The following is a 25057-nucleotide window of genomic DNA, read 5'->3' on the forward strand; positions in this document are numbered from 1 at the left end:
CTCTCCAGGGCTGGAGAGCCTGCTTTGGGTTCAAATCCAGAGCCAAAGAATGGCTGACTGCCGGGGAATGTGGGATGATGGTTTATTCTGTGTGGCTGTGGTGAGAACAACCAAACAAGTCTCGTGTCCACAGTGGTGTGTGTTTGCTCCTGTAGAAAACATCCCAACATGTCTGAAGCCTCTCCTCTCCCAGGCTGACAGAATGCTCATGATAAATAGATGGGTGTCCCTGAGGGGCTTCCCCGAGAGATGTCCCCAAGACAGAACTGCAGGTTGAGCCAGTTAGCTAGCGGGAAGAAGAGGAACCATCCGGTGGCTCCTGCACAGTTCTAATTCCTTTCCTTTGTGTGGGCATATTTTTCGAGACAGGGTTTCTCTGTGCTGCTCTGGCTGTCCTAGAACTCATTCTGTGCACCAGGCAGGCTTTGAACTCAGAGATCTACTTGCTTCTGTCTCCACCGTGCTGGGATTAAAGGTGTGTGCCCCTATCATCAGGTTCATTCCGTCTTTTATATCCGACTGGATGTTCGTTTAACTTCGTTCCTTCCGGTTTCTCCACTAAGCTGAGTATTGTGTGCACGGTGAGGTCTGGACACGTGGTAGAGCCTGCAGCTGGTCTTTATTGAGCACTTGCTGTATACGCCACTATCCAACCAGCTTCCCGTTGGTCCATCACAACAACCCAGTGAGACAGGCTGCTTTGTCCTCTGTTTCTCATTGAGGAACTAGGTACTCTGAGGTTGTCACTGGCCCAGTGTCACCTAGCAGCACATCAGGCTGACAGTCAGGCACGCCGGTTTTAATTGCATGGACCTACCATGGTGTCTCCTGGCCCCTGTCACATTTAGCCCCTAACCAATAGGTATGGTTGTGGAAACCACCTAGGCCAACCCAATCTCTGTATGTTCCAAACGAACGAACGAACAAATGAACGAACGAATGAGTGTAATTCCTAAAAGTTCTGTAATGCAACGGAAATGGTTAAAAATTAGCAAGTAGGGAAGCAGAGGTGGCACCGGGGTTAAAAGCCAGAGGAGCCAAGTTCAGTTCCTACCACGGACATTTTTGGTTCTTTTTTTTTTTGGAGCTGGGGACCGAACCCAGGGCCTTGCGCTTCCTAGGCAAGCGCTCTGCCACTGAGCCAAATCCCCAACCCCCACCACGGACATTTTTAACTCCAGCTCTAGGGCATTTAAACCCTCTGATGGTCTCCTTCTAAACCTGTGTGCCCCACCCCCACAAGTAATAATGATAATAGTGTTCATAAATGAATAAATAAAAAGGATTGAAAGAATTATCACGTAAAAAAAAAAATTCAAAGCAGGACAAAATGGCTCATCCCTTTAAAACCAGCCCTCAGGAGGCAGAGGCAGGATCTCTGTGAGTTCAAGGCCAGCCTGGTCTACAAAGAGAGTTCCCAGACAGTCAGGGCTATTATACAGAAAAACACTATTTAAAGAAGAAGAAGGGCTGGAGAGATGGCTCAGTGGTTAAGAACACTGGCTGCTCTTCCAGAGGTCCTGAGTTCAATTCCCAGCAACCACATGGTGACTCACGACCATCTGTAATGAGGTCTGATGCCCTCCTCTTCTGATGTGTCTGAAGACAGTGACAGTGTACTCATATAAAATAAAATAAATAAATAAATAAAAAGAGGAAGAAGAGGAAGAAGGAAGGAAAGAATTAGCATGTATAGATAGATAAGCCCATCAGCTTTTAGATAAAAAATGAACTGGAGGTGCTGATGCTTTCTTCCAGCAACCTCTAAGAACTGCCCTGGGCATCTTCCAAGCTGTGTGTGCCTTACTCTGCTGACCACGTCTGAGTCATTTGTAATGGAGCCAAACGGGGTGGGGGGGAGGTGGGGGGGGGAGCAGGAGTAAGGAGTCAGATTCAAGACCCATTTAGGAGATAAAATCACCTACACTTGGTGAAAAAGAGGGGGGCGGGGATGATGGCAGACAGGTGATTGGGTGATAGCTATGCACATCAGTTCCTATTATGGTGATGAAACACCATTCTGGAGGCAACTTAGACTGGGCTACCGTTCCAGACAACCGTCCACGTTGGTGGGATGAGGGCACAGAGGCGGGAAGAGTTGGGAGCTCAGGTCTCAGACCTCAAACAGGAGGCCAAGAGTAGGTTAGGGTTGGCAAGAGACTTTTGAAGCCTCAAAGTCTGCCATTGTAACACACCTCCTCCAACAAGGCCACACTCCCTAAGCATTCTCCTGCAGTCCACCAATGAAGGACGAAGACTCAAATGTAGGAGCACACAGAGGCTCTTCTCATTCAAACCACCACACTCCACCAGTTCTTTTTTTTTTTTTTCCGGAGAACCCAGGGCCTTGTGCTTCCTAGGCAAGCGCTCTACCACTGAGCTAAATCCCCAACCCCACTCGACCAGTTCTTAAAGAAACACAAAAACAGCGACCTGATGTCTAAGCCAACTGTGTTTTGTTCCTCCTGGGCTAAGGGTGGGGATGTCCCTGAGATGCTTAAGGGAAGCAGAATCTATCAGTCACCTACAGCTGTGTAACAAACATCTCCAACTTTAGTGCTTTTAAAAAAGCAACCAAGGGCTGGGGATTTAGCTCAGTGGTAGAGCGCTTACCTAGGAAGCGCAAGGCCCTGGGTTCGGTCCCCAGCTCCGGGGGGGGGGGGGGGGGGAAGCAACCATGTCATCGAACCAGGTGATGATAGGGTGCTCTATCCCTCTCATCCCAGCACTTGGGAGGCAGAGGCAGGTGGATCTCTGAGTTCGAGGCCAGCCTGGTCTACAGATGAGTTCTAGGCTAGGCAGGGGAGGGGGAGGGGGAGGGGGAGGGGGAGGGGGGAGGGAGCAACCATGTCATTTACCCACCCCCATGATTCTGTGGCTCAGCAAGTGGGTATCATTCAGTTGGCAGCTTCACCGAGGATCACTCATCTATCTAAAAACCTAGGAGTTTAGCTGGGCCAAGATGGCTGGTGCCAGCTGGGAACGTCAGGCCACCTCGGGCTTCACCTGGCAAGTGAGAACAGAGTGGAGGGAAGCATTTATACAATGTCTACTGATACCCCATTGTCTAAGACTAATTACAAGGTTGAACTCCCAGGGGAGCAACCTATGCCCAGAGGCATGCTCCAGCGGGAGGCCATCTGGAATAGTTTGCCAGAGACAGCCCCTCCTGTGACTGCCAAACTGGGGAACTATCTCTTGGGATCTTTGCTTAGTTAGCCATCATTGGTCCCTGCTCTCCTCAGGGGCAGCGTTATGGGGAAACAAGAGGGGTTCTCTAGTGATGAGTCAGCACCCCACACCTGGTACCTCCATCTCAGGAAAAGATGTTTCTATTCCCAGACTGCTGCTGGGATGGAAGGGTGGGAGGGAACAGAGGCTTTGGGGAGGGGGGACAGTGCAGAGGGGCGTGGCCCCCAAGGCTGAAGAGCTCCTCCCCCATGCTTTGTTTCCTTGAACTATCAGGAGGAGGGGCTAGAATGGGTGGGCAGGTCCCCGAAGGGGAAAAGGGAAGATGTCTGCGTGGACATACCCAAGGGCTGATCTTCTGTGATCCAAAGGGGTCTTCATAGAGAGGGACCTGTCATCTAATGTATGACAGGCGTGTGTGCTCCTGTCATAGCACCAGACCTTTCAGGAGCCAGTGAGTAGGTGTCGCCACCCATTTTACAGATTAGGGAGACTGAGAGAACCGGGGCCTTAACCCTGACATGCTAACTCACTGCACAGGAAGAGGCAAGAGGGTATATGAGGTTCGAATCTCTTTGTCATCATTCAGCCGCTGTGTCACCTGTGCTAGTCACAGCAGCCCTCTGTGCCTCCCTTCCGCCCTCTGTAAAATCGGAAAGATAACCGGTGATTATCTGAGACTGTGAGGTGGAGTCGTGGGTCCTGCCAGCCATCATGAGGATGCTGGAGACTACCTCCAATGCTTTGCCGCTGTGCTCAGAGGTACTGTTTTTACCTCCCAGTAGGCCTGAAATTTCACTCCCAGAACGCAGTGAAATCCCTCCCCCCCCCGCCCCCGCCCCCGCCCCCGCCCAGTCCTCTCGGCTCCTTATCAAACCCCAAACACCTTGCAGCCCACCAGTTTATCAGCCCCAGCTGGTGTGGCGGTGTGAGGGGCTGAGGCTACCGCCCATGTGGGTGCCCAAGCCTCTGAGCAGGGCTCAGCCCTGGGGTGAGGGTGGGAAGGGGGGATGTGAGCCCTGAAAAGAGTGAGTGCGAGCCTGGAGCCTCTGGAGAGGAAATAGGAAAAGCTGGGCTTGGGGGGTTAGGGGGGCAGGGAGGGCGCCTGAGGCCAGATTGTTATTACTAAAGAACTGGACTGACTGCACAGGTTCCAAAAACAGCGACAGAGCATCTGGGAACTGTTTCCCTCAGTCTCTTCTTCCAGCCTAAGGCACCCTTTTCTGCCTTGGGACCCTGTGGGGCCTATAGGGAGTGGGGGGTCGGGGGCGGGGAAGAAAGCCGCGATGGCAGCTGAGCCAGGAAATGCTTCGCCCTACCCCCACTCTCTCATTTTCCAACCTTCAGGTTCAACTCTACCCTCTTCCTCTCTACCCTCCCCTAACCCAGTCTTCAGAATGTTCCTGGGTTTTAAGGGCGCGGAGACTATCAAGCCCAATCCTATGATTTCCAGAGAGGGGAACTGAGGCTCAGAAAGCCCGAGATCCTTCTGCCTAATGAGGCACACACCAGAGCGAGAGCCTGCCTACCTGGCAGAAAAGCCCTCACTGTAACAGCCCAGAGCGGAGTTCAGTACAGGGTGATCTGTGTGGCCCCAAGAAAGTCAGGAAGGCACTTGCTGCTAGTCCCCCTCCAACCTGCAGTGGCACTGCCTTGATGCAAAGGGACAGACAGGTTGTGTTTCAAAGCACGGTGCAAACAAAGGCTGGACATGTTTCCAGGGAAATGGTTTTCCATTGGCCACAGTTCTCAGTCCCAAATAGACATCAGACTTCACACAACACTTTTCAGGCTTGGCTCCGGAAGATTTTGAGCCTTGTTCCTTGATTCACCCAGTAGGACTGCCAAGAAGATGGACAGGGGAAAAGGGATCCCACACTGCACCCTCCCTCCCACATCAGTGGAGAAGGTAGGGTCTCCTGAATGCACACCAGATCACAGGGCCGCCTCCTGCATCCCAGGGCTGTCATCGACCACTGACGGCATACATCATAGGTGAAACACTGTGCGTTCTCCAGTGTCAGTGATTTCCATGGTTTCCGACACCAAAGGAACTTTCCAGTAATAAGAGTTGTCTACCTTGTGTGCAGAGCCAGGACTGAGACCAGGTGATTTCTTCCTGTGGTGATCGATTGGTAAATAGCTCTCTCCACGGGCCAGTTCCTGGTCAGAAACACCTTCATTACACTGGCCCAAATTCCCTCATAGATTCGAGGCACACACAGAAGGTGGAAAAATATGTCTCACCACAGATCCCATTTGTTGGCATTCTGCTGGCTAGGATTTGGGAAAGAAACTGCCAAAAGCTCAGTTAAGCAGGTTGTCATGTGTCTGAGTACCTCCAGGGCTCTGCCTGTACACAAGGCTGGAGTGGTCCACACACCCTTTACACGGTGGTTATCCTAGTAATAACTGATAGGTTATTTTTAGGCCGGTGAAATGAACCGATTCAAACCAGATTAGAATATATTAAAGGCAGGTTTATTGGGAAGCTGCTCTTGGGTGAGATCACTGGCCCCCAAAGATGGAGGCCAGGGAAGTCACCATGGGGAGAGAGAATGGGGGGGGGGGAGGTGTGAGCAGAAAGAGAGGGAGGAGGAAGAAGAAAGAGAAAAACCAAAATGTCTGGATTATATGGGGAAGAACCTCTGGGGGAAGGGCAGCCCAGCCCCTGGGCTGGAAAATGCCCAGAAGAGGGCATCGGATCCCATTATAGATGGTTGTGAGTCACCATGTGGTTGCTGGGAATTGAACTTGGGACCTCTGGAAGAGCAGTCAGTGCTCTTAACCGCTGAGCCATCTCTCCCACACCAGGCATGAGTTCTTTTATGGTAGGGAAATGAGTACGCAACTAGAGGCAATTGTAAACTGTGGGCACGAATTCATACTGATAGAAGAAGATGGCAAAAAACTGAGTTGTTAGTATTTCCTAATAAACCTCACCAAGTTGCAAAGCGGGAACAAATCTGTGCAGGTGTCATGAATATGGAGAATGGTCAACATCTGACGGTAAAACTGCCTTTCCATGCATGGGCCCATCTCATCACAGGCGTCCGATGAAAGGCTGGAATTAGTGTTGCTATCACACTGGAAGAGGGTAGTGTTAAAGCTAGGGGTGAAGGCTCAACCAATGGGATGGTAGGACCCAGCTCCACTTTTACTTCCGGTTGAGCTTCTACTTCCGGTTGGACTTTTTCACTGCCGTGGCCAAAGTGGAAAAAGATCGGGTTTTTTTTGTTTGTTTGTTTTGTTTGTTTGTTTTTTTCAGAGCTGGGGACCGAACCCAGGGCCTTTCACTTGCTAGGCAAGCGCTCTACCACTGAGCTAAATCTCCAACCCCGTAAAAGATCGTTTTTGAGTTTGTGAGCAACTGGCTTCTGTTGCTTTTCAGGCTGTGGTGGGAAGGTGCACTGGAGTGGGGAGGGATACCTCACGGCAGCTAGAAAGCAAAGAGGAGCAGCTGGCTAGATGGGGCACTGAGCAAAGATACATTGTTCATTGTCCAGAGACATTTTGCTGGTCTCCTGGACACCTCTCAGTCCAGTCAGCTTGATGGTCAAGATCAGCCAGCACTGGCTGTTAGCGAATGTTAAACTCTTAGCATGGACTCCCCAAGACCACACGGCTGGAAAGTACACAGTCTCACCGAAGCCATGTTTATCTGGTTCTGGCATACATGTGCTAATTATTAAAAACTGGAATCACATTAAAGTATCCTCGTCATCCTCTGCTGGGGCCTTAGGGTGATTTTGGGACTCACAGATTCAGCAGATCCTCCCAGGCTAGAAAAGGCATTTTCTGCTGGCCCACCAGGTCCTTCACAAGAACTGAGAAAGAGCCAATTCACTTCCCTCCCTCCTGATCCTTCCTTCCTTCCTTTCTTTTTTCCATCCTCCCTTTTTCCCTTCCTTCCTTCCCTCTGAGACAGGGTTTCTCTTTGTACCTCTGGCTGTCCTGGAACTCGATCTGTAGACTAGCCTCCAACTCAGAAATCTGCCTGCCTCTGCCTCCCAAGTGCTGGGATTAGAGGCCTATGCTACCACCATCCAGCTTTTTTCTTCTTTTAAACGTTGATCATTTGTATGCATGTGTGCCTACAAATGCACCTATGTGCATATAGGCCTGTGAGTGCCAACCCATGTGGAGGTCAGAGGACAACTTTCAGGCGTCCATTCATTAATTCATTCAGAGTTTATTCAGGGCATGGGGAGGGGAATTAAGAGGGTAGTAGGGACAGAGAAAGGCAGAGAGAGAGGAGTAGAGAAGAAGAGGGGTAGAGGAGTAGAGACTGGCCATGAGCACATGGAGGGGTCAGGGAATGGGGAGAGAATGGGGTCAGGAAGGCAGGAGAAAGAGAGGAGCAAGAGAGCAAGAGGCCACTCGTTCCTTCCACCATGGACTCAGGAGGGCCCAGGCAGTCCCCAGGATCATGAGATAAGTACCTTTTCCTACTGACCCATCTCACCAGCCCTTCCTGCTGCCTCTCATGAGTTGCCAGCACCCAGCGTTGTTTTGTCTTGTTTTATAATTTCTTTCTGACCTGCTTCTTTTTTTTAAAAAAGATGAATTTATGTTATTTATATGAGTACACTGTAGCTGTACTCATTACAGATGGTCGTGAGCCACCATGTGGTTGCTGGGAATTGAACTCAGGACCTCTGGAAGAACAGCCAGTGCTCTAACCGCTGAGCCATCTCTCCAGCCCCACAAGTGTAATTTTGATAGTGCTCTCTGAAAGCTTCTAGAAGGCTCTCCCTCGAAAGTCCCGGCAATGATTGATTTCCTCTTGCGTCTGATGTGTGTCCATGAATTCTGCTCTCACCGTAACTCCCCAGGTGTTGCCTCCATACTACAGGCGGAGTCATCCAAGGTCCCACACACCAGAAGAGGGCATCAGATCTCCTTACAGATGGTTGTGAGCCACCATGTGGTTGCTGGGATTTGAACTCAGGACCTCTGGAAGAGCAGCCGGTGCTCTTAACCACTGAGCCATCTCTCCAGCCCCCTGACCTGCTTCTTTTGAAGATGATTTGGCTCCTGCCACAGGAATTCTGAGCCACCTCTGCCTTCTCTTTTCTGTCACACCTGGACTGATCAACTGCAGAGGCCTTAGCATGTATGACCATGGTGGATCCCTGCCCACAATCCCAGAGCAATTTTACCTTCACTGAATGCCAATGACACAAGGACCCTGAGTCTGAGCTTGCCCACGCCATGCTGTTTATTTCTCATAACGGTTGATCATGTCCTGTGCACTCATACCTACTGGAATCACTTCACCAGCTCTCACTCATCTACCCACACCACGCCCCTGCCTGCTCAGTAGTCATTATCCCATTATTCAGATGGGAAAGTTGAGGCCCAAAGAGGAGGGGCAATTTGGCCAAGTTCTCTTAAATGATCTCAGAAGTCCCTTCCAGTGGCCACTGTGTCTCACCCTTTCTCCCTTTGTCCCCACCTACTCTACCCCTCCCCACTCACAGTCATCCAGGATTTGACCCTTGTGGCAGCCTTGGGTTTCGGCTTCCTGTCCTCATCCTTTCGGAGACACGGCTGGAGCAGTGTGGCCTTCAGCTTCTTCATGTTGGCCCTTGGGGTACAGGGGACAATCTTGCTGGACTATTTCCTGAATTGGGTCCTCGACTGGAACATGATCAAGAATCCGTTCAGGTAACTGAAAGGAACTGGGTCACATGGGCACTTCGAATGTGGAGGTGGAAGGTTCTAGAAGATCATGACCTCTTGACCCCTCTTCTCTCTGGCATACGAAATACGTAGGATACACTGTTTTTTTGTTTTTTTTTTTTGTTGTTGTTGTTTTTTGTTTTTACAAGATTTTCATTGCTTATACAAAATTTTGACTTAATTGGCCCTACTGGGTATGGTTATGCCAACCCTGTGGTACCCGAGGGATCTGGAGCTGTAGCCCTCCCTGGGTTCTCCCTATTTTGTTATTAATGACTTGGATTGTCATGAACAATGGAAAGAGGTTAGAAGGGAAAGTAAGAAGAGGAGTAAACAAACAACAGAGCAAAAGGAAACAGAACTGTCACACAGAGAGGCACCATTTTAAAGACAAAGACCAGCACTGGGTGACCATTATGCATGCCTTTCATCCCAGCACTCAGGAGCCCTAGGTAGGAAGTCAACCTGGTCTACAGTGAGTTCCAGGACATCCAGGGCTATACTGAGAAACCCTGGGGGTGGGGAGGAGGGTCACCTGGGTGATACTTATATAAGGGAATATCAGATTAATTAATAAATATAGCTTAGTCGGGGTTCTCTAGAGGAACAGAACCAACAGGACATGTATTTCTATATTAGAGGACTTTATCGAGCTGAGTGTGATGCGCACGCCTTTAATCCCAGCACTCAGGAGGCAGAGGCCGGTGGATATCTGAGTTCAAGGTCAGCCTGGTCTACAGACTGAGTTCCAGGCCAGCTGGGGCCACACAGAGAAACCTAGTCTCAGAAAATTTTTAAAAAGAATTTATCGAATTAGGTTACATTAAAATAGTGATAATGGACACCTCACACCTAACAGCAGAGACCACTGCAGGTATTTGGCCTCGAGGCTGTGTACTTCAGCAGGTGGCACAGCCCCACAGTAGCTGTCACACTTGAGGCCGATGACCTTGCTCAGTCTAGGGTGGGGTGCCTGGTCCTTAGTCCACAGTGGAAGACTGGGAATGTTGGTTCTTCTCCCAGCAAATGACTTAGCAGAAGCAGACCTGGTGGGCAGGATGCTAGCAAGCTTCTTCCCGCCTTTTCCCTTCTTATCTCGGTTAATTCCAGTAGGAGGCGCCACACTCAGTGGCGGGTCTTCCCACATCAATTAACAACTAAGAAAATGCCCCACAGACACACCCACAGGTCCATCTGAATGGGGACAATTCCTAGTTGAGGATCTCCTCTTACAAGATGATCTCATGATCCTCCTGCCTCAGCCTTCTGAGGGTGGAGACTACAAGTGCAGAGTGAGGTACTGGGGGTCAGACTCAGGGCCTTGTGCACACCAGGCAAGCACTGTGTCAACTAAGCTACACCCACTCCACAAGTGTAAATTTTTTTTTAAGATTTATTTATTTATTACATATAAGTACATTGTAGCTGTCTTCAGACACACCAGAAGAGGTCATCAGATCTCATTACAGATGGTCGTGAGCCACCATGTGGTTGCTGGGAATTGAACTCAGGACCTCTGGAAGAGCAGCCGGTGCTCTAACCGCTGAGCCATCTCTCCAGCCCCACAAGTGTAATTTTGATAGTGCTCTCTGAAAGCTTCTAGAAGGCTCTCCCTCGAAAGTCCCGGCAATGATTGATTTCCTCTTGCGTCTGATGTGTGTCCATGAATTCTGCTCTCACCGTAACTCCCCAGGTGTTGCCTCCATACTACAGGCGGAGTCATCCAAGGTCCCACAGTCCCACAATCTCATAGTCCCGACATTGCTTAATCAGCCTTCCCCCCCAATCCCCTTCCTTTTTTTGAGACAGTTTCATTTGCTGTGTAGCCCTGGCTGTTCTGGAACTCACTCTGTAGACCAGGCTGGCCTTGAACTCACAGAGATCCCCTGTTTCCCCAGTGCTAGGATTAAAGGCTTGTGCCACCACTGCCAGGTTTTTTCTTTCTTTTTTTTTTTTTTTTTGTTTTTGTTTTTGTTTTTGTTTTTGAGCTGGGGACCGAACCCAGGGCCTTGCGCTTGCTAGGCAAGAGCTCTTACCACTGAGCTAAATCCCCAACCCCCACTGCCAGGTTGAATCAAGCTCTCTAACCATCCTATGTAAGGGTCTTGCCACCTCTTGCTGTAACCCGCTGCAAGGTCTGAAATCCCACACTGCCCGGTGATTTCTGTACTTGGTGGAGCAGTAAGCACTCATTCACTAAACATAGCTCGTGTGGTTGCAGTGACCACCGAGTCACTCCATATACTGAGTCACTCCTGGTCCACACAGGACCTCTTCCTTCCCCATGTCCTTCTCTTACCTTCCCCTCACACCTTTGAGCCTCATGAACAATGGTGAGCGCTGGGGAGGCTGCATGCGGACTGGTGGACTCTGGCTTTAGATCTAGGCTGGCTGGGACCTGAATCTCAGGTTTGTAATCAGTGGGTAGTGGCCTTCCTTCCAACTTCCTGGCCTTTCATATTCTATGGGTAACACAGTGGTAACCTAGCAACCTCTGCCGATGGAGGGCTGACCTTTAACCTTGGGCATCTGGGTAGCCTCTCAACAGCATCTGGATGGATGCCAGCTTCCTTAAATCCCTAGGCTTCAGAGGAAAGCTCAGTGCCACCTCTCTCAGGAAGCCCACCATGATAAGCCCAGTTGGCACAGCTGTCTCAGGAAACCCCGTGTCTCCCCAGCCAATCAAAATCACTTTGAAAACAAAATAAAACAACAAAAAAAGTTTTTCTCTACCGGAATCCCCACACTGAGCATGCACATTTGTGCAAGGGAGGAAGGATTTGACAGTCTTCATAATGCCAGCCTCCATTTACGAGTTCCCTCTTCAAGTGCTTGCCAGTCTTTTGGTATTATATACCCACGTACAATGTCTTCCTTCCCTGCCAGGGCCCCGGGAAACAAATGTGGTCATTCTTTTTTTTTTTTTTTTTGGTTCTTTTTTTCGGAGCTGGGGACTGAACCCAGGGCCTTGCGCTTCCTAGGCAAGCGCTTTACCACTGAGCTAAATCCCCAACCCCTGGTTGGAGGCTCCTTGAGATTAACTAGCGGCCTGAGTGGTGGGCCAGCAGGCACACAGCGCCCTCTACCGAGCGTCTGAGTGGCCACAGCAGAAAGTTAGTGTGAGGTTGCCGTGGAGTCCAGGCAGCTGTGTCACTGGGGAGGAAAAAGCCACTTCGAGTCACAGTGACCTTTGTAGGAGAGGCTCAGAGACTCCAAACCTCCCTGTACCATGGGTGTGGGCAAAGAAAAATCAGACCACACGTGCCGCCCTGGTGGGCACGAGAGCCCCGCTTGTGCTCAATAGCCCTTCTGTGGGCGGGGCCTGATGAGAGATACTCTTCCTCACTCTCTCTCTCCCTCCCCCAAACCCCTTTCCTTCTTCCTCTCCCTTTCCCTCTCCCTCCACTTCCTACTTCCCTCTCTAGTCCGTTTCTCAGCATCCAGAGAGCTACCATAAGCACCTTACCGCTGCTGATCTCAGCGGGCGCTGTCTTGGGGAAGGTCAACTTGGTGCAGCTGGCCGTGATGGTGCTGGTGGAAGCTATGACCTTTGGTGCCATCAGAGTCGCTGACAAGAAGGTCTTCAGAGTGAGTTCCTGGGGCTGTGAGAGGGACCTTGGAGAAGGTGGGAGGTAGGATAGCATCCCAACTGGAGCTACAAGTGGTTAGACTCCACTGAAGGCCAAACACAGTGAGGGCCTGGAGCCTCACAAGGTTTTTTTTTTTTTTTTAAAGATTTATTTATTAGCTATCTTCAGACACACCAGAAGAGGACATCAGATCTCATTACAGATGGTTGTGAGCCACCATGTGGTTGCTGGGGTTTGAACTCAGGACCTCTGGAAGAGCAGTCAGTGCTTTTAACCACTGAGCCATCTCTCCAGCCCTTTTGTTTTGTTTTTAAAGATTTATTTATTTTATGTATCTGAGTGCTCTATCTATATGCACACCTGCCCACCAGAAGAGGGCATCAGATCCCATTACAGATGGTTGTGAGCCACCATGTGGTTGCTGAGAACCGAACTCAGGACTTTGGAAGAGCAGTCAGTGCTCTTAACCACTGAGCCATCTCTTCAGCCACTTCATAAGGTTATATTATGGGATACATAAGATGAATTCCCAGAATGCACTAGTCAGGGTTCTCTAGAGAAAGAACTGATGAAATGTGTGTGTGTGTGTGTGTGTGTGTGTGTGTGTGCGTGCGTGTATGTGCATGTGTATGATTTATCAGAGTGACTAACAGGTTGGAGTCTGACAATGGCTGTCTCCCAGTGGACAGTCCAAGCACCCAGTAGCTGAGCAGTCCATGAGGTGGGATGTCTCAGGTGGTCTTCAGTAGACACTGTGATTGATCCCAAAGGAATAGGCTCTAGGGCCTGTGAAGGACAAACTTGCCAGCAAGTGAGGGTCGCAGGCAAAGAGCAAATGCTTTTTTCTTCCACATCTAGAAGGCGTGACCCAGACTTAAGGTGGATCTTTCCACCTCAAAAGATTGGGACTTAAGGTGGGTCTTTCCATTTCAAAAGATTCAATCAAGAAAAATTGCCCATGGGAGTACCCAGTCTCTTGGGTTTCAGTTCATTCTAGAAATAGTGGACAACCAAGAATAGTCATCATACACAGTCACCTGGCAGTGGTCCAGCGAGTTATAGGTCTTATTTTATGTTGATGGGTTTTTGTTGTTATTGTTGTTGTTATTATTGTTGTTTTATTGAGACAGGATCTCTGTAGCCCTGACCAGCCTGGAACTTGCTATGTAGACCCCATCTCAAGGAAGTAAGGTAGAGAAACTGAGCAGGACACAAATGGCCCACTTGCATTAACTTGAACACATATATGTATATGCCAGACACACACATAAACACACACACACACATGCACGCACAGATCAAGAGAGAGGGAGGGAGAGAGAGAAAGAGAGAGAGAGAGAGAGAGAGAGAGAGAGAGAGAGAGAGAGAGAGAGGCTGGTGAGATGGCTCAGAGGTTAAGAACACTGGCTGCTCTTCCAGAGGTCCTGAGTTCAATTCCCAGCAACCACACGGTGGCTCACAACCATCTGTAATGGGATCTGATGCCCTCTTCAGGAAAGCAGATGTATGTGCAACAGAGCACTCATACATTAAATAAAATTTAAAAAGAAAGAAAGAAAGAAAAAGTATCTTAGTTATGGTTCCATTGCTGGATAAACACCATAAGCAAAGCAACAGGGAGGGGCTTGTTTCAGTTTACAGACTGCCGTTCATCAGGAAGGCAAATTGGGACAGGAATGCAAGGCAGGAACTAAGGCAGAAGCCATGGAGACTGGATGCTTACTGGCTTGTTTAGCTTGCTTTCCTATGTAACCCTGCCTAGGTGTAGCACCACCCACAGTGGGATGGCCCCTCCCACATCAATTCACAGCAGCTGTGTTCCCTAGGCACGCCTCAACTCCCCTCCCCCCGCAGGGTTTCTTTATACTTTCTTAGTTTGTACACCACGAGCCTTGCCTATAATTCACAGACATTAAATGTGGCAAAGGCAAGTAGGAAATGCCACAAAATTCCATTGACAACCTTTGAATTTTTATCGACTGCCTGAAGCATTGAGGTGTCCTCCAGCAGACGAGACTGGTGAGACATTACTGCTATCTGTTGTTCAGATTCACAGTTCTATAGACATGGAGTTAATATGCTTTTGCATAGGTGGTTGCATATTATTAAAAAGATACCATGGGGTTGGGGATTTAGCTCAGTGGCAGAGCGCTTGCCTAGCAACCGCAAGGCCCTGCCTGGGTTCGGTCCCCAGCTCCGGAAAAAAGAAAAGAAAAAAAAAAATACCATAACAGGAAAATTAGATTTCAAAGAAAAAAATTAATTCCGATAACGCTCCTTTAAAAGAGTTAACATTGAAAATGTACATTAAACCTCCCCCATAGAATATTTATGCACTTTCTCTTTCTTCCTTCCTTCCTTCCTTTCTTTCTTTCTTTCTTTCTTTCTTTCTCTCTCTCTCTCTCTCTCTCTTTCTTTCTTTCTTTCTTTCTTTCTTTCTTTCTTTCTCTTTCGTTTGAGAAAGGGTTTCTCTGTGTAGCCCTGGCTGTCCTAGAACTCACTTTGTAGCCCAGGCTAGCCTCAAACTCAGAGATCCTCTTGTCTTTGCTTCTCAAGGGCTGGGATTAAAAGGGGTGCACCCTCACCCCCACCGAACCATATCTATGCATTTAACCATTGATGTTGGTGGCACAGTTGAGTCCAACGAATCGGAAGTAATTCTACTGAGAAGAATCAATAGGAAGCTTAGGACGTGTGGAGTGTGCTCGGTGGAGAAGGCTTCTGTGGCTCTCATTCATCAAGAGAATGTGCAGAACAATCTGGGGCGTGGCATTTTCTCAGTTGAGGTTCCCTGCTTTCAACTTGACCCAGGCTAAAGTCAGTTCACACACACACACACACACACACACACACACACACACACACACACACAGAGAGAGAGAGAGAGAGACAGAGAGACAGAGAGACAGAGAGACAGAGACAGAGACAGACAGAGAGACAGAAAGACAGACAATGAGAAAGAGAGAGAATGAGAATGTTGGTGGCCTTGTCTAGGGAGAGAGGAGGGTGATGTGGGGGGAGGGGAAAAGAGAAGAGGGGAAGAGAAATGGAGCAGATGTTGGGATGTAGAATGAGGGAAACTCCACTTACTTAGGATGGGCGATGCCTGCATAGCAGTTAGAACAATCTGGAAAAACTGACAACACAGAAAGACAAACCCCGTAAGCGTCACAGCTCTGAGGCAGAGAGGGAAAAGCGTTCTTTCATGGGCAAGGTAACAGGGGACACGGGGTGGTCTGCCAGCTCACTTGGATGTCCTCAGGGAGACGCAGCGTCAAGGCAGCTGCAGGGTGAGGAGGGTGCGGAGGAGGGGGAGCAATTCTCCACAAGTATGGACGAGCTGGCTGGAGAGGTGCCCTGAGACGGCAGGTCACCTTCTGTGGCCCCGGAGGGACTGGTAGTCAGAGCGGAGGCCATGTGCCGCTTCTCTGTGGCATGTGTGGAAGAAGGAGAGGGTTGGGGTGCTGCCAAGAGAGAACCCAGAGTCCAAGAGCAATGACAGATGGAGCTGTCTGCAGGGCCAAGAGCGTAACAGGGAGCCATGGACAGAAAGATGTCGAAGGAAGGAGAGTCCTCCAGAGTCAGCAGCCATCAGCTTGGGTCTAACCTCGGCTCAGCCTGCAGCAGCTGAATCACTGATGGTTCCTAGGCAGAAGGAGGGGACTTAGTACAAGAATCTTCAGGTCCATGACATTTAACTGGACTCAGAAAGTGACTAGAAGCCTCCGAGGCCCCAGGTGTCCTCATCGGTTGGGCATATTCCTCTTTTCCCTCAGTTTCTAGAGATTGTGGGGCAGGGCATGTGTTATGGTAGCCTCGGATCCAGCCAGCTGCAACTGACAGAACACAGTCCTCACAGTAAATTGTGGTCATCAGGACAGGGTAAGACCAGAGGTTGGGCCACACACCTGTATTCCCAGGACTAGGGCAGTGGAGACGAAAGGATCAGAGGTTCAAGGTCATCTTTAGCTGGGCAGCAAATATGAAGCTAACCTGAGCTACAGGGACCTCGTCTCAGAAACACAACAAACCCGGCTGTGCTGGTACCAGCCTTTAGTGCCAGCACTCGGGAGGCAGAGGCAGGCGGATCTCTGAGCTCGAGGCCAGCCTGGTCTACAGAGTGAGTTCCAGGACAGCCAGGATGACACAAAGAAACCCTATCTTGAAAAAACAAAAACAAAACAAACCCCCAACCCCAAAACATGTAGCAAACAAACAAACAAACAAACAAAGGGAAAACAGAGCTAGGGAGATGGCTCAGTACATTAAAGTGTTTGCCGTACAAGCCTGATGACCTGAGTTTAAACCTTGGAAACTGCTGGAGGGCTACAGAGATGGCTCAGTGGTTAGAGCACTTGCTGCTCTTCCAGAGGTCCTGAGTTCAAATCCCAGCAACCACATAGTGGCTCACAACCATCCGTAATGGGATCTGATGCCATTTTCTAGTGTGTCTGAAGACGGCAACACTGAACTCATATACATAAAATAAATAAATCTTAAAAAAGAAAAGAAAATCATAGTGTGGTCCAGAACTATGAGGGGCGGGTAAGACAGCAGACACCAGTTGGGGAGCTCCACTAAGCAGTTTTCAAAGCCAGCCCTGCAGTGTCTGGCAGCAGCAGCTGGCCCTGGGAGCCTGTACAGAGATTGTGTCTATTCAGAGGCCCTCACCCATCTTACTCTTTGGTCATCCTAGAAAGCAGACAGAGATGTACCTGCTTGTTGCTTATCCCTAAGAGCTGACCACTGCTTCCTCCCTGCCCATCCCCCCTCTGCCCATCCCCCCTCTGCCCATCAAACATTTCAAGCTGGTGTAGTGAGAGCCAGCAGGGGGAGGTGTGAGGAGTTGGAATCAGGCAGAGTGGAGGTGTGGAGGGGGAGAGGTGAGGCAGGAGCAAGAGCAGAGCTCACAGGGTCTCCCTGCGGGTCACGGAGAGGAGACTTTGAGGGGAGCAAAAACCCCTGGAGGATTCTGAGCAGGCAAGTGGCAGGTTTCTACAGATGTTTGGAGAACATTCCACAGGGACAAGGATGGAAACAGGAAGCTCTGTTGGAAGGTTATGGCAGAAATTTGAAGTAGCCCTGAAGGTGGCTTTGGCCAAGGCGGCAGCAGCAGTGGGGAGTGAAGAGCCCATCAGTCCTGAGTGGGTTTTTTGGAAGACCCTGAAAACAGCCTTTACTGGAAATCCACTAAGAATGAGACCCAAGGCTTATAAAACTTACTGTGCATGAGGCCTGATCAGAGTGCACCCAGAGTCTAGCCAGCTGTGTGGCATGCTGTTACAGGACAGGCTGTGTTACTTGTCACCCCGGGCTTAGCTGCCCACTGGCTCTGCTGAGGTGGAAGCCGGGGCTGGGCTGGATAAGCTCAAGTCATACCTCCCTCAGGAAGCTCAGGACTGTCTCAGGTAGGCAGCAGCCTCTTTGCCTAGAACGTGGACACTTACCGCACTGCTGCGACCTGTTGCAGATTGAAGACCACATAATCATGATGTACGGACACGTGTTTGGGGCCTATTTTGGGCTGACTGTGGCATGGTGGCTTTCCAAGTCTCTGCCCAGGAGAAGGCATGAGAACGCCCAGACAGAAAAGGTTCAGATGACCACGAGCTCCAGTCTGTTTGCCATGCTGGGTAAGGACCAGAGGGCTGGGTAGTCCACCTGAACAGAGTCCAGATGCTCTACACAAGCCCTGCTGAGAAAACGTCCCTTGGCCTCTGACCCCGGATGTCCCTCTCCCTTCCATAAAGTCCCTTAGTGTCTAATAATGTTGCTGACTCCATAGCTTTGGGTTAAGCCTTTCCTTTTAGGGAACCTCTCTCCAATAAGATTCGGCAGAGACTTGCGTGTGGCGATGCACCCCTGGACTACAGTACTCGGGAAGCTGAGGCAGGAGGATTGAAAGTTCAGTGAGGCTTGTTTCATTGGACTTTTTTTTTTTTTTTTTTTTTGGTTCTTTTTTTTTCGGAGCTGGGGACCGAACTCAGGGCCTTGCGCTTCCTAGGTAAGCGCTCTACCACTGAGCTAAATCCCCAACCCCTCCATTGGACTTCTAAGTGTTCATCTAACATTTTTGTCTCTAACAAGAGGAAGTCCATTGACAAGTTAACATCGTGAAGAAAAGCAAGAATTGAGAATAAGAAATGCAAGGGGGTGGGGGAGCTGGGGAGATGGCACAGTGGTTAGAGCCCTGGCTGCTCTTGCAGGGGAACTGGATTCTGCTATCTGCACCCACAAGGTGGCTCACAAGTGCCTATAACTCCATTTCCAGATGGTTCTATGCCTTCTTCTAGTATGTATATGCATGTGTATACATACATGCAAGCAAAACACTAGTGCATGAAAAACACTTTTAAAAGATTACATATTTAAAAAATCTGGGGAGTTATGGGTCAGTGAGATGCCTCATGGGTAAAGATTCTTGCCATCAAAACTGATGATGACCTGCATTCATCCTTGTGACATACTGCAGGAGGAAGATTTTTGTTTTGAGACAATCTCACATAGCTGCCTAGGCTAGCTTGTACCTTACTATGTAGCTCAGGCTGGCTTTGAACTCACTGTAATTTCCTTCCTTTATGTCCTAAGAACTGAGGTAACAGAACAAAACACCTGCCTTGTATTTTTATAAAAAATAGATTTGTGTATGCCTGCATGCATGCATGTACACCATGTGTGTGGCTTTTGAATCCCCCAGAACTGGGGTGACAGATGGTTGTGAGTCACCACGTGGTTGCTGGGAGAAAAATCCAGGACCTCTGTAAGAGCAGCCAGTGCTCTTAACCACTGAGCTGTCTCTAGCCTCCAGCACTGCATGTTAAAAGAAAGCACTTGGCCTTCAAAGACTAGAGTGAGAGCTGGTGTTTGTAGATTTCAGCTTTCTGGGCCTTAGATCTCTGGTCTGAAAAATGTGTTGTCTGCTTCCCACCAACCTGGGACTTCAAGGGGCAAGGGGGAGGTGACTAGTCACCAAACTGGAGAGTGACCGGCTTCACTTGCTAGTTTCTGGCCATTCCTCTGTTACCCTGGAAGACTGTGATTTCAGAGTCGGGACTTGGTTCTAGCTAATGGCCCTCTGCCCTCCAGGCACCCTCTTCTTGTGGATATTCTGGCCAAGTATCAACTCTGCTCTCCTGGAAGGGACAAAGAAAAAGAACGCAGTGTTCAACACCTACTACGCCCTGGCAGTCAGCACAGTGACAGCCACCTCCATGTCCGCCCTGAGTCACCCCAAAGGGAAGATCAACATGGTAAGAAGGGAGGCTGCCTCTTGGGCAGCTTGTATGTCCCTGGGCATAACACCTATGTTTATGGCCCTTATCCAAAGGGCCAGGCTATGGGTGAGACTGCTCCAGTAATAGGCCCTTCCATGTTCGTCATGCAGGGACCATCAGGGTACCAGAGATGGGACAGGCCATCTGGGGGTTGGTGTGTGTGTTTAAATCAATCAATATTGGGGCTGGAGTTAAGAGCCCTGGCTGCTTTTCCAGAGGACCTGGGTTCAATTCCCAGGACCCACATGGTAGCTCACAACTGTCTATAACTGTTCCAGGGGTCCTACACCCTCTCACAGACATACATGCAGGCAAAACACTACTGCACATATAAAAGATCAATATTAATCCTATAGACCTGATTGTAGACCCCATTTCTGCTAGTTGTTGAAGCCAATCACCAGGAGTAAGAGCCAGCAGAACAAACTGGAATACGATTAGCTAGTCTTGGAGCTGGAGAGATGGCTCAGCGGTTAAGAGCACAGACTGCTCTTCCAGAGGTCCTGAGTTCAAATCCCAGCAGACACATGGTGGCTCACAACCATCTGTAATGAGATCTGATGCCCTCTTTGGGTGTGCAAGTAAGTGTACATGCAGGCAGAACTCTATACATAATAAATAAATCTTTAAAAAATTAAATAAAGGGCTGGAGAGATGGCTCAGTGGTTAAGAGCACTGACTGCTCTTATAGAGGTCCTGAGTTCAATTCCCAGCAACCAGATGGTGGTTCACAACCATCTGTCCTGGGGATCCAATGCCCTCTTCTGTTGTCTGAAGACAGTGACAATGCACCCACATACATGAATTAAATAAATAAATTTTTAAAAAATTAAATAAAAAAAGATTAGCCAGCCTTTCTTTCTCCCCTCAAGAAATTTCACTGGGAGATGGTGGAGAATGCCTTTAATCCCAGCACTGGGGAGGAAGTGGCAGGTGGATCTCTGTGAGTTCGAGGTCAGCCTGGTCTACAGAGTGAGTTCCAGGACAGCCGGGGCTACATAGAGAAAAGCCTGTCTCAAAAAACACAAACAAATAAACAAAGAAAGAAGGAAAGCAGGAAGGAAGGAGAGAGAGAGAGGCGAGACAGGTAATATATGAACAGTACCTAGTGTGTAGTGGGTCCTGGTACGGGTACTGATACACTGGGAGACAGCTTGTAGAGAGGGATGGATGAGAGGAGAAAGGCAGGCTCAGCTAGCCAGAGGCACAAAGAGCTGACAGATGGAGTAGGAGTGGGGGAGGGATGGGGTTGAGGGAACCTGGCCACAATGACAGGCTCCCAGCACAATCCAACCATAGGGAGGTTGGTGTGCCCACAGGTGAACGAGGTGGTGACAGGAATTCTAGCAGACAAGGCAGGGTTGCTGAGGAAGGCTAAGAAGTAGGTGTCAGGTAAAAGCCCAGAGCTCTAAGGCTGCGAGATCTGAGGGGCACAGATGACAATGGAGGTGTGACCCAGGAGCCAGGGACAGCATCCTGGAGCTGAGTGTGGGCACAGGGACCCAAGCAGCAGTAGCTATTACCAATGAGCATAGTAACAGTGGCTTTGGAGATCTGAGCCAGATCTAGGGCTAAGTCAGCGTTTATTTATTTATTATATACAGACACACCACACGAGGACATCAGATCTCTTTACAGATGGTTGTGAGCCACCATGTGGTTGCTGGGAATTAAACTCGGGACCCCTTAAAAAGAGCAGTCAGGGGCTGGGGATTTAGCTCAGTGGTAGAGCGCTTGCCTAGGAAGCGCAAGGCCCTGGGTTCGATCCCCAGCTCCGAAAAAAAGAACCAAAAAAAAAAAAAAAAAAAAAAAGAGCAGTCAGGAGCTCTTAACCGCTGAGCCATCTCTCCAGCCCCAGCCCTCTATTTTTTAAAAGATCAATTTATTTATTTTATTTATATAAGTACACTGTAACTGTCTTCAGACACACCAGAAGGGGGCATCAGATCTCATTACAGATGGTTGTGAGCCACCATGTGGTTGCTGGGAATTGAACTTGGGACCTCTGGAAGAACAGTCGGGGCTCTTCTCCAGCCCTTATAAGAACTCTTGAGGCACCAGGCAGTGGTGGCGAACTCTGTTGTTAGAGATCTGACGCCCTCTTCTGGCCTCTGCAGGCACAATTTATGCATATAGTGCACAGACACGCAGTAAAACATCTATCCAGAAAAATAAAAATAAATACATCTTTTTAAAGTTTAAAAAACGATGGGCTGGAGAGATGGCTCAGAGAGTTTAATCTCAGCACTAGGGAAGCAGAGGCAGGTGGATTGCTGAATTTGAGGCCAGCCTGGTCTACAGAGTGAGTTGCATGGCATACAGGAGGACATAGAGGAACCCCTTCTTAAACAACAAAACAAAACACTCCCAAAACAAACAAACAAACAAAAAACAAACAAACAAAAAAGAAAAGTCAGGATCTTACCGTACAGCCTAGGCTGTCCTGGCCTCCTGAGTGTTGAGATTAGGTCATAGCTCATTATATCACGCCCTGGTCTTTTAAGTGCTCAAGGGTGCCCAGTCAGGGGGCGACTCCCTGAGCCCGAGGGAGCCTGTGGATGCAGGTCATTGGGGCGATGGACAGGAAGGGATGACTTCCGGGTCCGGGAGCCTGGGTTACTAGGAGGCTGCTCGTGACCAGTGCGCTGCAAGGCTGTGAGTGAGCTCGGAGCTCTGCTTCTCCCACGCATAAGCTCTCGTTCTGCAGGTTCACATCCACAACGCAGTGCTGGCTGGGGGTGTGGCTGTCGGTGCCCCGAGTTGCCTGATTTCTTCTCCTTGGATTGCTATGGTCCTGGGCCTCACAGCTGGGTTGATCTCCATCTGGGGAGCCAAGTGTCCACAGGTAAGGAACGGAGAAGGTACCACTCTCTGCTCGGCCTCAATCCAGTTGGTATGCAGCAACTATGGACACTTTCTTAGGGCAGATACAAGGCTGGTCATGCCCAGAGACATTTCTATCTATGATTTTACTTTTACTCATTTTACTTTTTAAAGATTTATTTATTTTACAGGTTATATATATATACACACACATATATATATGTGTGTGTATATATATATGTAAATATATACATATTATTCTGTCTTCAGGCACACCAGAAGAGGGCATCAGATCCCATTGCAGATGGTTGTGAGCCACCATGTGGTTGCTGGGATTTGAACTCAGGACCTCTGGAAGAGCAGTCAGTGCTCTTAACCAGTGAGCCATCTCTCCAGCCCTCATTTTAATTTTTAAATAAATTAAATTGTAGCTGGGCAGTGGTGGCACACACCTTTAATCCCAGTACTTGGGAGGCAGAGGCAGGTGGATGTCTAAGTTTGAGGCCAGCCTGGTCTACAGTGAGAGTTCCAGTATAGCCTGGGCTATATAGAAAAACCCTGTCTCACACAAACAAAAAAAATTAAACAACTAAATTATATTTATCTGTTCGTTTTTATTATTTATTTACTGTAAGTACCAGTAGAAGTCAGAGGATAACTTGTATAAGTCTGTCCTCTACTTCTACCGTGTGGTTCCTCGGATTTGAACTCAGGACCTCAGGTTAGGGAGCAAGCGCCCTTCCCACTGAGCCACCTTCCAATCTAGGTGTAGGCTTTTTTTTTTTTTTAATTTAATCATTATGTACACAGTGCTGCCTGCATATATGCCTGCATACAAGAAGAGGGCACCAGATCTCGTTATAGATGGTTGTGAGCCACCATATAGTTTCTGGGAATTGAACTCAGGACCTCTGGAAGAGCAGTCCGTGCTCTCAACCTCTGAGCCCCCTAGGTGTAGGTTTTTGAAGACTGAATCTAGATAACATTTCTATTCAAAGAAGGATTTACCAACAGTTTGATTTGATCAAAGCTATATTCCTCTGCTTTTCTTTTTTCTTTTTCTTTCTTTTTTTTTTTTTTTTAAGAGGTTTCTCTGTGTAGCCCTGGCTGTCTTGGAACTCACTTTGTAGACCAGGCTAGCCTCAAACTCACAGAGGTCTGCTTGCCTCAGCCTCCTGGGTGCTGGGAATAACTAAAGCTGTGCATCACCACAGCCCAGCCTTTTCTTTTCTTTTTTTTTTAATTTTTTTTTTTCCGGAGCTGGGGACCGAACCCAGGGCCTTGCGCTTGCTAGGCAAGCACTCTGCCACTGAGCTAAATCCCCAACCCCCTTTTCTTTCTTGTTAACAGCTTCTTTCATCGGTGTGAGGGCGTCAGATACATTGAAACTGGAGTTACAGACAGTTGTGAACCACCATGTGGGGGTTGGGAATTGAACCTGGGTCCTTTGGAATGGCAGCCAGTGCTCTAACCACTGACCCATCTCTCCTGCCTGTCTGCTTTTCATCTGCAGTAGGAACAAATGTCTCTTATCTCTTCTGACTGTGATACCCTGAGATGAGAGCAGTTGTCACACAGTAGAGATGGCTCAGAAGGCGACAGACACCATTGGGCTTGGGTCCTGTCATCGTTATTGTTTTCATTGCTGTGATAGAATACCATGACCAAGAGCAACCCCGGGGGGAAAAGGGTTTATTTCCTTACAGTTGGTGAACTGTGGCAGCGCCTAATTAATTACTTGAATGAATACGAACTGACGGTGGTGTGCTCCTTGCTACCTGCCCCAGTATTCTGGGTTCCCAAATGAAAGACACACAGGCACGCACGCACGCACGCACGTGCGCGTGCACACACACACACACACATACACACATACATGCAGATACACACACGCACATACATGCACATACACACACATACACACACATACACACATACACACATACACATACACACATATACACACACAATCATACACACAAATACATGCACATACACACACATACACGCACATACACACACATACACACATACACACATACACACATACACACACATACACGCACATACACACACATACACACATACGCACATATACACACAATAAGCATACACACACATACATACATACACGCATACACACACATACACACATACACATACACACATACACACACAATCATACACACACATACACACACATACACGCACACACACACATACACACACATACACATACACAGACAGAGTCTTATTATATTTTGACATGTCTAGAACAGCTCAGTGGCTGGGCCACTTTCTAACCTTCACATGACTAATCCACCGCCCTCCAATATTTCCAAGTCATTATTTACTAAATCCAATATTCTATCTTTACTGCCGTGGATTCAGTCGGGGAACCCTCTGGGACCACTATCTCCCCTTCCCCCAGCTCTTACATGGCTGCTATGTTCTCTGTCCCCCACTTTCTCAGACATGACATCTTTCCTCTCCTCC

General features: G+C 48.8%; 1 protein-coding gene across 11 annotated transcripts in view; it reads left to right on the forward strand.

Moving 5' to 3' along the window:
• Rhd (Rh blood group, D antigen) overlaps positions 1 to 25057 on the forward strand; it is a 34342-nt gene that overhangs the window by 1031 nt on the left and 8254 nt on the right. For 4 of the 11 annotated variants that reach the window (XR_015620052.1, XR_015620053.1, XM_087550891.1 and 1 more), the window contains exons 2-6: positions 8673 to 8859; positions 12300 to 12462; positions 17935 to 18097; positions 19551 to 19714; positions 22446 to 22583. Coding sequence is in view for 9 of the 11 variants with exons in the window: in XM_087550891.1 (XP_087407017.1) it covers positions 8673 to 8859; positions 12300 to 12462; positions 17935 to 18097; positions 19551 to 19714; positions 22446 to 22583 (815 nt within the window). In the remaining 2 variants the exon portion in view is untranslated. The remainder of the gene's footprint in view (positions 1 to 8672; positions 8860 to 12299; positions 12463 to 17934; positions 18098 to 19550; positions 19715 to 22445; positions 22584 to 25057) is intronic. The other 7 variants (XM_087550894.1, XM_087550897.1, XM_087550895.1 and 4 more) reach the window with 4 other exon arrangements.

This window comes from Rattus norvegicus, chromosome 5, assembly GCF_021556685.1.
Source record: "Rattus norvegicus strain SHRSP/BbbUtx chromosome 5, alternate assembly SHRSP_T2T, whole genome shotgun sequence".
Classification (NCBI taxonomy): domain Eukaryota; kingdom Metazoa; phylum Chordata; class Mammalia; order Rodentia; family Muridae; genus Rattus; species Rattus norvegicus.